We start from the raw sequence: 11,258 nt of genomic DNA on the forward strand, positions 1-11,258 counted from the left end.
CCCCCCAGCTCCCCACCCCCATTGTGTACACCACAGGTCCCCCCACCTCTGTTAGGCCCTTCCTACCTGCATTCACTGTTGTGAGTTTTCTTGCCTTTTTAGAACCCAAATGGGACTGGGCTCGGTGGCTCAGCCTGTAATCCTGCACCTTTGGGAGGCTGAGGTGAGTGGATTGCCTGAGCCCGCGGGTTCGAGACCCGCCTGGGCAGCAAGACCTCATCTCTACAATAAATCAAAAAATCAGCCGGGTGTGGTAGCGCATACCTGAATTCTGGCTACTTGGAAGGCTGAGGTGGAAGGATCGCCAGAGCCCAGCAGGTCGAGGCTGCGGTGGCTGGGAGCGGCCACTGCACTCCAGTCTGGGCAACAGAGTGAGACTCTAACTCAAAAAAAAAAAAAAAAAGAACCCAAATGGAGTCATTCTGGAGATAGGGTCTGTTTTCACTTGAGAGGGTGTGTCTGGCTCACAGTGACCCCCCCCCCCAAATCCTTGCTCACATCTCTCTGCCCAGGGATCCTCCCTTGATGTGGAGCTGCGTGCTGCTCTGGGCACGTAGCAATTGTTCCATAAGTGCTTGTTCGGTAAAGGAATGGAGACATGAAGGAAGGCGTGGATAGGTGGAGGGCCCTGTCCCTGCATCCCAGCGTCCTGACTCACATCTTCTCTCCCTCCCCCCCACCCGTCATCTTTTGGACAGATACTCTTGGGAGCCATCTATGAGCCAGACTGCCAGGCACTGGGAATACAAAGATGAATTTGACATTCGGCTTGTCTTCAAGGGGCTTATTTCTTCTTCCCTTCTGCTCCCCCGCCCGCGACAAATTCCAGACTCCCCCAGAGCAGTGCTGCACCTCAGTACTGCATCTCAGGGACCTCCATTCTCTGCTCTGAGACATCCCTGTGGCTATAGCCACCCTGAGAATGTGGGTTTGGACTTGTCTCCCACGTTGAGTGCTGGCAGCAATGCCTGGACTTCAGGGCACCTCCTCAGTTGGCGATGTTGCAGGCCATGGGCAGAAGGGTTTCCTGTTCTCCCTCCTTTCCAGATTAGGGACCCAGAGGAGTGCTTGCTGCTCCTGGCCTCACTGGGTGGCTCTGAGGAGCCAGGGAAAGCTGTGGACATGTGAAAAGCGCTGGCAGCTACCAGGGGTGGTGATACTGTGACAGACCTCACAGGTGGGCTTGCCTGCCCGGCTTGAGGTGAGGCCTGGGGTGAGCTGGTCTCACCCGGGAGGCAGGGTGGAGAGGGCCGTGTGCTCACGTGGCTCCTGGTCTCTGGATCTCGGGCTTTGCAGCTCACCTCATCCTCGTCAGCCCTGTGATGGGCAGGGCAGGAGGGGCAGAGGAGTCAGTGGAATGAAAACAACAGAGGAAGGAAGGGACTGGGGCCCCAGTAGTTTGACCCTCCAAGAGCTTGCAGCACCTGGGCGGTGCCCTTTCTGTTTCTTTCTGGCTCCACTGCATCTCTGAAATGGGGGTAATTAGGCCCTGTGCTCGTTTTACTTGCTAGAGTGGTTATGTGAATTAATGAGAGGCTTACCGGGGGTTTTGATCTTAGAAGAAAGGAGCTGTGTACCATAAAGGTTTGTTTATCCATTTTGCAGATAAGGAAAATTGAGTCTCTAAAGAGAGAACAGAACGTTTGGCCTCCAGCTGTTTGGCAAGTTGGAAGTAGGGTTCTGAGCATTCCTCATTCTGGAAGGAAGCATGTGTGTCTTGCCCAGGCTGGCAATGCCTCCTGAGGCAGAGAGGAAGCCTGTGGGCAGAGGGGACCCGCCTCAGCCCTTCCCCGACTCAGTCGCCACAGAGGGTGGGACTCCTGGTTGTCAGAAGCCTGACTTCGCCTTCATGTGACTCCCCTGGAGCTGGTGGAGCATGGACCCCCTTCTCAAGAACCGTAGCCACGTGTTCTGCCCGTTGCTTCTGACAGCATAAGACTGACTCTCTCACCACCTCCCTTGCGATGAGCGTGGCCGTGGCCGTGGCCTGCGGGGCTGGAGCTCAGACCCTGGCACGCAAGGCCCCTTCCCATGTCCCGGGCATCGCCTGCCCCTCCGTGCCGTACAGCCAAGCTGTAGGCGCCAGGGGAAGTGCACTTGCTTGGTAGGAACAGCACAGCTGCATCCTCTCTGTCGTGACCACATGACACATCCTTCCTTTCCTGGATCCTTGCTCTTCCCGTGGGATGGGACTGCCCCCACCCACGTTCCCTCAGTGTGCTGGTGAAGGGGAGAGGAAGTCAGGAGGTGCATGTTAACCCGGGCAGCTCAGTTCAAATGAAGACTGCCTGGAAGGTTAAATTGTGGACCTTGGAGAGTCTGAGCTCCAGGGAGGAGGGCCCAGGACTGTGGCTTTACACAAGGACTCCATGTGGCTCCAATGCACGGGCCAAGAAGCCAGGGAAGGTGCTGCCATGCCAAGCTGCGTGGTCCTGGGCAGTGACTTCCCCTCTCCAGGCCTCTTCTAGGCAGGGTGAGGCCTATGCACACTGTATAAGAGGGCAGTGAGGGTCCTCATAATGGCAAATGCCTGCTGCTGCTTACTGTGTTCCGGGCACTGCCCTGCTTTATGGACGGGGAAATGGAGGCACAAAGCAGGTAGATGGTAAGTGGCAGAGTGGGTTCATTTCCAGGCATGCTGCAGGGTCTGTTCTCCCACCCCCAGGCCAGGGGCTCTGAGTGCGCTGCAGGGCCTCTGGGGTCTCCAAGCACTCTTCAGACCATCTGTGAGGTGAGAGCAATTTTCATAATGATTTTGAGACATCCCTTTCCTTTTTCACGCTCTTTCCCACATGTGCATACCGTGGCATTTTCAGCAACCACGTGACCCGTAACCACATCATCATTCTGGCAGCTGATGGAACGCGTTGCTTGTGCTTTCTTGTGTTTCAAAGGCTTCTTGCTAGCCGGGCTTGGTGGCGCAGCCTGTAATCCCACACCTTGGGAGGCTGAGGTGAGTGGATTGCCTGAGCCCGTGGCTTCGTGACCTGCCTGGCGAACTTGGTGAGACCTCATCTCTACAATAAATCAAAAATGAACTGGGCGTGGTGGCGCACGCCTGTAGTTCCAGCTACTTGGAAGGCTGAGGTGGAAGGATTGCCGGAGCCCAGCAGGTCGAGGCTGCGGTGGCCGGGAGCCACCACTGCACTCCAGTCTGGGCAACAGAGTGAGACTCCAACTCAGAAACCTAAACCCCTCCCCCCCCAAAAAACAAAGGCTTCTTGCTTTTAATTTATTTCTAATGCAGTAACTACAGAGAGCTGTAATCCATATATACGGAACTCTCTGGGGTCTGAGTTGTGTTGGGAGAGGAAGAATCCCGGAGCAGAAGTCTGGGACCCGTCATGGAAGGCTGTGTTGCCTTCATGGTGATACTTCTGGCACTAGAGGCACCGCCACCCCGAAGCAAGAGGTCAGGCTCGAGTGGGCGCCCATCCCAGGGAGCCTCGGCTCTGCGGAGGCCCCCGTGTGTGGCAACAAGTCCGGCCCTGTGGGTGCCTACATGGAGTGCGCTGCCTGTGTTGCCATGTGTGACCAGCCGGCTGCTGGTGTCGGCGCTTCCACCCTCGACCTGGGCGTGTCTCGGGGCCAGCCTTGACCACAGGAGGAGCGGCCTCTGTTGTGACCGGGCCATGCCCCGGGTGGAGCTGGTGTAGGTGCAGCTGCCGTGGCCCAGCAAGTTCTCTCGGTAACAGGAAGGAGTGTTCAGTTGGCCTGCACGACCTCATTGAGCCTTGTGCCAACCCTGTGGGGGAGATGCCATTGTTAGACCCATCCTGCAGATGAGGAGCCTGAGGCTCAGGGAGGGTCCACCTGCGTGAGGTCCCATGGCACGAGGTCCCTCTGACTGGAGCCTGGGCTCTGGTGGGCCTTGCATCTTCCAAGTGTCGCTCCTGCTCTCGTAGACTCCCTTGGGTTGAGTATCATCGCACCATGCCTCCCTGGAGGTCCGTGCCATCCCAGGACCTTTGCAGCCCACTGTTCCCAGCTCCAGCTTTTAGAGCAAGGGTTTTCGGAGCCGGAGAGGGGGGAGTGGGGGAGGTGTGGATAGGGCACTGGTTTGAATTCTGGCTCTACTGTTCACTGGCTGTGACCCTCTAACCTTGCCGCACACCCCACTTCCCCCACCATGGCACGGTTGCTGCTCATCTTGGTGAGCTATAATCCACATACTCGGAACTCTTTGAGGTCTCAGTCATGTTGGGAGAGAAAGAGTCCTGAGAGCAGAAGCCTTGGTAGGAGACCACGCAGGGAGGACCCACATTGCATGGTGGCCTCTGCTTCACACAACTGGCATGGAGCCATGGTCTTTCTCAGGGTTGCCAGATGGGACTCAGGGTTTCTGGGCCCGGCCCTGCCACAGAGCTCTGCATGGGGGAGGGGGGCTGCACTGTCAGCGGGCTTTCCTGGGATGCACTGAAGCCGGCAGTCCCTGCTTATAGGCTGGGATCACAGTCACCTCTCAGGAGGTAACAGGTTCTGGTTATGCCTCTGTGTGGATAGCTCTCTATCAGCAGCGTGGCCATGCGACTAGTTCAAACCAGGACACCTTTGAGCGTGAAGGGGGCCCCTAGGAGTGGACCAGGCCTTCCTGGCACACGGGAACACATGGCCACTGTTGATCAGTTTCTCCTTTCGTCTTTCTGACGATCCTAGGAGATGCCCTTCCCTTCCTACTATAGATGGGGACACTGAGGCCCAGCGAAGGTGGCTTCTGTCCACACAGCTGCAGTCCCGGTCCTTGATTCTACAACGCCTTCTCAGCTAAGTCCTCAGCGTTGGTGCACCCTAGCTGACTGTGTGGAGCAGCCTAGATTTCTGTGGAGCTGGGATCTTCTGGAAACGAACATAACCTTTGTAATGAGACAAACCAATATTAAAATGGAAACACACATCTAGAAAAGAGAAAAGCCAGATGAGAACTGAGGCTTCTGTAGCTGAAAGGAGGCAGGTGTGGGTGTGTTGTGCTTCTACTTCTCATCCTTGGGTTCCCTCCTGGGCCTGGCCGTGTGACCCGTCTGTCACACAGGTGATTGATGGCCCTCTGGGCAACATGACAGGGACAGGGCCGTTGACACCAGCTCTTGGTCAAGGGAACGTTCAGCCTGGGTGGGTCCGTTTCTTTTCCTCCTGACTGCCTGAGAGGCCAGCTGGGTGGTTTTTTTCCCTGCTCCAATGAGGACAGGCATGTGACAGTCCCTTTTTGTGACACGTGGAGAGGGCTGCGGTTGCAGAGAATTCTTGAGGGAACCCTGAGGGTGTTGGTGCACTAAATATAATAAGCAGTGACACAGTTGAGCCTGTGACGGTGAAGCCAGAGGGCCCCCGTGTATGGAGGTTGGTGTATTTCTGGCTCAGACAGAAATAGACACTGACCCAAGGGTATGGCGGCATCCGTGCTTGTGAGAAGCCTTGAACCGAGTTGAGTCTCAGTCCCTGCTGCCTGGCTCCCTGCTCCTGCCTCTTCTTGTCTGCTCCTTGGGTAGCCCCATCTAGGGCCCAGGCATTGTGGCTTTGCCCTCTGGCCGCTGAGCTGTCACCTGGCCTGTTGTTCGTTGTTTGGGCAGAAGAAGTGGCTCCTCTTCCTGGGGAGGGGTGGGCGGAGCCGCAGGAATGCGCTTGCTGGGCCCCTGGCCCCTCCCCAAGCCTCCCTGGAGTGGTGTCATCCATGAAAACTCTGGGTTGTTTTGGCAAGTAATATGGGTGGGCTCCAGGGTCCTCTCCCCTTGGACTGCCCCTCTCACTTCGGCGTCACTCTGTGTTCACAGGGAAGGATGGAGACGCTGAAAGACAAGAGCCTGCAAGAGCTGGAGGAGATGCAGAATGACACGGAGGCCATTGACCGACTGGCCCTGGAGTCCCCTGAGGTAGAGGGAGGCCGTCATGGGGCCCGACAAAGGCCAGCAGATGGGACTTTATTGTTATTATTACTATTTTAAAGATGTTGGCCAGACTCGGTGGCTCAGCCTGTAATCCCAGCACTTTGGGAGACTGAGGCGAATGGATTGCCTGAGCCCGTGGGTTCGAGACCAGCCTGGGCAACTTGGCGAGACCTCATCTCTACAATAAATAAAAAATTAGCCAGGCATGGTGGTTCACGCCTGTGGTTCCAGCTACTTGGAAGACTGAGGCGGAAGGATCGCCTGAGCCCAGCAGGTGGAGGCTGTGGTGGCTGTGAGCATGCCACTGCACCCCAGCCTGGGTGATGGAGTGAAACTCCAACTCCAAAAAAAAAGAAAAAAAAGAATGTGAGGTACAATTCAGGATTAGGTAAATAAGTGGTCATTGTACAGGTGAAGTTTGGACCTCCCATTGATCCTCAGGGACTTTTTAAGATGCCTTTTTCTTAAAAAACAAAGTTCTGGTTTGTCACCCAGGCTGGAGTGCAGTGGTGTGATCATAGCTCACTGTAGCCTTGAACTCCTGGGCTCAAGCAGTCCTCTTACCTCAGCCTTCTGAGTAAGTAGTTTCTGTCTACACAGCTACTCAATCAAGAAGGCATTCTGGAATCAAGGACCAGGGCTGCAGCTGTGTATACACAGTCACCCTCTCTGGGTGGAGAAGATGGGGATTAGAAGCATGCGCGTCCACATCCGGCTAACTTTTTAACTTTTTGTAGAGACAGGGTTGTGCTAAGTTGCTGGTCTCAAACTCCTGGCGTCAAGTGATCCTCTAGTCTCTGCCTTTAAGTGTAGGATTACAAGTGTGAGGCATGGCGCTTGACCTAAGATGCCCTTTTTAGGGATGCTGGCTTATTAGGAGTTCTGACCAAGTTCATCTCCTTTCTCTGTGGACCTCACCCTGGTTTGGACCCAGCCAGAGGTGCTGCTGGGGCTTCAGGCCAATCTCTGGGTCCTCTGGGGGTGCTGGACAGGGCTGGGGAGGCCAGAGCCCCCACATGGCCTCAGACTCCTGTGCCTCCCTGGGACCCAGCTGCCCCAGGACCCTGCTGCCTCCCCAGCTGCCCCCAGCTGCCCTCAGCTGCCCTGTCGCTGCAGCTCCTCAGAGCACTGGTTGGGCTGGTGCCCGCCTCTCCCCAAGGGCCTGTGTGACCCTGTGTCTCTAGGAGGTTCTGAGACTTCTGGAAGCCAATTTTGGGGTGAGATATAGCTCAACCCCTATGTGATCCTGCTTTTGTCCTGCTTGGCACCCAGTCCTTTGCACCTGGCCAGAGTCCTCGTGGGACTGACCACGACCTTCCATCAGTAGAGCTTTGCACTTACGGCAGGACTTCCCTGCCTTCCCCATCTCCTTGTCGATGACTCCCCTGTGATGGGAGAGGCCAGGCGATCTGATGTGATACCCACAGTCACCCTTGAGTGGCTGTAGCCCAGTTGTTGTTCTGGAAGCTCCCACCTCCCGCGTGGGGAAGACACAAGTACAGATGATGCCACGCGCATGGCGTTAGTGTGTGGAGTGATGTCTACTTTCACCATGAACTGGTCTGGCTTGTCTCTTCTGTGAACTCCCGCTAGGCTGAAAAGCAAGTGATGCTCCCGCCCAGCTTCCCTGTCCTCGCCCCTCCTGTGCTGTGAGGGATGCCTGGGTGTTACTCTTCCCTGGGCTTGCTGGGCATGGTGCAGGTCTGCGTTCCTTTCTTCCTCGACATGGCACACATCAGGCACCGAGTGCTCCTTGGATCTGCCTTGAGTGCAGTGGCAGGGATGCCAAGGCCTGCTTCTGAGGGGCATGGGGCTGTGCAGGCTGCCAGTCAGGGGAGGCACAAGTTCATGCCACATAAGCAGAAGCAACATCCAAAGGAGTTACCTGGTCTTGTGGGTGCAGCTGTGCCTGCCCGACTGATTCATGCTCTCAGTTCTCGGAGGCAAGAGTCCTCACATGGCCACCCCAGCATCGACCCGCTGGGCTCCATGATCCTTCTGCCTCTGCCTTCCAAGTAACTGGAACTACAGGTATGTGCTACCATGCCTGGCTAATTTTGGATTTATTGTAGAGACGAGGTCTCACCATGTTGCCTGGGCTATGAACCTGCAGACTCAGGCAGTGCACTCACCTCGGCCTCCCAAAGGGCTGGGATGACAGACTGAGCCACCGAGCCCGGCCTAGAGTGATTTTAGGAGTCTGTCGGGAGAAGGAACAGACATAGGCAGGGCAAGATTTAGAAGTGTCTCACTGTAGGCTTGTTGGTTTAGACTCAGGGAAAGGGCAGCGGATGGCCATGAGAGCCCAAGGTCGGTGGGGCCCTGCAGGGTGGCGGGCAGGAGGGCTCCAGGCCATCCACTCTGCCAGCCATGTGAGGAAAGAAAAGTGAAATTGAGAGCCAGGAATGGTGGCGCACACCTGGAGTCCCAGCGGCTTGGGAGGCTGAGGCAGGAGGATCGCTTGAGCCAGGAGTTCCTAAGGCTACAGTGAGCTATGATCATACCACTGTACCCCAGCCTGGGTGACAGAGCAGAACTGTTTCTTAAAAAAAAAAGTAGATTGAAACTCCCCAGTATCTACAGCCTTAAGTCAGTGTGCTTGGCCAGCGGCTGAAGAGGGTGCTTGTGGCAGCAAGCCGGACAGGCCCGACGGAGGGCAGCTTGCCAGGATGCAGCAGCAGGGGCACTCTCGGTTGGGCAGACCCTGGACCCTGCCCCCCAAGCCCTGGCAGGCTTATCCGTGGGGGCCAGGGGCCTGGTCGCTGGGGCATCCCTCTCCAGTCTGGAGTGCAAAGAGCAGCTGCTGGTTTGGGGCTGGGGTCAGCAGGAGGGCAGGTTCCCCCGGAAGCCCCTTCCAGGATGCCCTTGGCCTTCCTCCTTGCTGACTGCAGTGGAAACTGTGCCGCGTGGGGCCAGCGGTCAGAGAGGGTCTTGCCAGTCATGCCCTGTGCCCTGTGGCGGGTGCTGAGGCTTCTCCTCCAGTGCCTCGTGCTGCCTGTGTATTGTTCTCTCTCTTTGGCATGGGGGCTGACGCCTGAGCCCTCCTTTCAGTGAAGAGGACTCCCTGACAAACGAGCAGGGCTTCAGGTTGTGGGTGGGGCAAGGGTCCTGGGGCAGAGTGCTGCTTGGCTTGGGGAAGTGTCTTTACAGGGCTGTTTAATGGGTCCCCTCTGTCAGCCCCCATTGGCTCCTTCAGGTGGCCTAGGAGTAGTCTCTCCCGAGTCGATGTCATGGCCCAGGGTCCTGGTGCTCCCAGGACCCAGAGCGACTGTATCTGGAGGCCTCACTGATGTCCAGCTTATGGGTCTGGTCTGGGCTTCCTGCACCCACTGTGCTAGGGTTCTTGGTTCCTCTCTCTAGAAAGTCTCTGACTTTCTCACCTGAGTCGGCCCACCCCCTCCTTCTTTGGAGCCCTGCATACCCCATGTGGGTCTTGGTCATGTGGCCTTGGGCAAGCTGTGCACCTGCAGGGCTGGCTCCCGTGTGTGTCCACCTCACGGGCAGTGGGCTAACGATCATGTGGGTTACAGAGCGCTTTGCTCAGGGCTGGAGCACAGGTCATCTGATTGCACTCGAGGGCCAAGTGTTGCCAGTTTTCCCAAGGTGAGCGCCGAGTCCCTGAAGCCCTGGCCCAGCCCGCTGGAGGTTGTCCTTATGATCTGTCATCCCCTTTAGGTCCAAGACCTGCAGCTGGAACGAGAGATGGCCCTGGCCACCAACCGGAGTCTGGCTGAGCAGAACCTGGAGTTCCAGGGTCCCTTGGAGATCAGTCGCTCAAACCTCTCGGACAAATACCAGGAACTCCGGAAGCTGGTGGAACGATGCCAGGAGCAAAAGGCCAGGCTGGGTAGGCCAGGCCTGGGAGCGGGCTCCGGGTGGCTCCCCTGGGAACTCAGAGTCCCTGCTCAGGGTTGGACCAGCAGAGCCGCTGGAACAGCTTTAAGGGCCCACAGTCACGAGGCCTACTGTGCTCCCAGCCATGTACCGAGCACTCCACACCCACAGAAGGAGGGTGCTGTTGCCACTCCCATTTTGTAGGTGAGAACATGGAGGCTCAGAGGGATTTGAGAACATAGTGGTAGGCGGAGCCCATGGGCCTGGCTGTGTCTGTCTCCGCTTCCCCATGCTCTGGGGGAAGAAGCTTCCAAGTCTTCCTGGCCTCTGGGCTGGTGTCATCCGTGGCTTAACACATACATGCAGTGGCGGCTGTGGGCCTGGCTGATGCCAGGGCAGGGGCCGGCAGTGCCCCCACAGGCTCAACCAGCTCGGCTTTGTGTCTGTGTGCTGCAGAGTTAGCCCGGGCTCTGCGAGGGTGGGAGGGGCTGGCTTGGTCTTGACCGTGAGGGAGTCTGTGCTCAGGCAGGTCAGGGCACTCCTAGCCCCGGTGCACAGAGGGCATGCCGGGTGCCGTCAGCACCGAGTCAGGAGTTGCTTTTGAAATGTCAGCCTTTTGTCCTCCCTTCCAGAAAAATTTTCCTCAGCCCTGCAGCCCGGGACCTTGCTAGACCTTCTGCAGATCGAAGGCATGAAGATCGAGGAAGAATCTGAGGTGAGATGGCACTGACACCCTCTTCCTCGAGCAGTCAGAGCCCCTGCAAGGAATAGCAGGCGTCTGCAGAGCACGAGACAGGAGCTTTTGTAGATGACAGAGGAGGAACACCTTGAGTGCCTGGGGAGGCCCTCTGGCCAAAGCAGGGGCTGGTGACGGTGGCAGGGGGGGCTCTGGGCGGCTTGCAGACCCGGATGGAGGGCCAACAGTAGGAGTCCCGGTAGGGAGACTAGGCCCGCCTCTCCCCTTTTCTGCGTCCTTCCCTCCAGACATCTCTTCAGGCTCTGGCTCTCTCTGCTCTCCTGTGCTCTGGGTGAAGAAGCTTCCAGGTCCTCCCAGCCCCGGGACTAATGTCACCTCGTGGTCCAGCATACCCATGCATCGACCACTGTGGGCCTGTTCCACTGCCAGGGTGGGGAACGGTGGTGACCATGACAGGCAGTTCTTGCCTTCCAGGAATAAACGTCCTAGCAAGGGAGGCATGTGTGTACCATACGCCAGCCATGAGAAGGGACACCCGGGGCCAGGGCAGGGTGAGCGGAGGTGGCCGAGGGGGAGGCCACGATGGAACGCTGAGCTGGGAAGAGTGGGAGGCCTCAACCCAGCAGGCCCCGTTGTCTTCCACCTTGCAGGCTATGGCCGAGAAGTTCCTGGAGGGTGAGGTGCCCCTGGAAGCGTTCCTGGAGAGCTTCTCCGCCATGAGGGTGCTGTCCCACCTGCGCCGGGTCCGTGTGGAGAAGCTCCAGGACCTGGTGAGGAAGCCCCGATCTTCCCAGGAGCTGGCCGGAGATGCCCCGCCGCCGCGCCTGCCACCCCCGCCGCGCCCA

At 57.5% G+C, this 11,258-nt stretch overlaps 1 protein-coding gene across 1 annotated transcript in view; it reads left to right on the top strand.

Annotated features, from left to right (window-relative positions):
- The first annotated feature begins 5,771 nt into the window (after window positions 1-5,771).
- VPS37C (VPS37C, ESCRT-I subunit) overlaps window positions 5,772-11,258 on the top strand; it is a 5,998-nt gene continuing 511 nt past the window's right edge. Inside the window, 4 exon segments of the mRNA XM_008048065.1 lie at window positions 5,772-5,867; window positions 9,558-9,729; window positions 10,349-10,431; window positions 11,064-11,258. Of these exon segments, the coding sequence (XP_008046256.1) occupies window positions 5,775-5,867; window positions 9,558-9,729; window positions 10,349-10,431; window positions 11,064-11,258 (543 nt within the window). The 5' untranslated portion in view covers window positions 5,772-5,774.

Source organism: Carlito syrichta, unplaced genomic scaffold, assembly GCF_000164805.1.
Source record: "Carlito syrichta isolate Samal-C Ts95f unplaced genomic scaffold, Tarsius_syrichta-2.0.1 Scaffold120490, whole genome shotgun sequence".
NCBI lineage: Eukaryota > Metazoa > Chordata > Mammalia > Primates > Tarsiidae > Carlito > Carlito syrichta.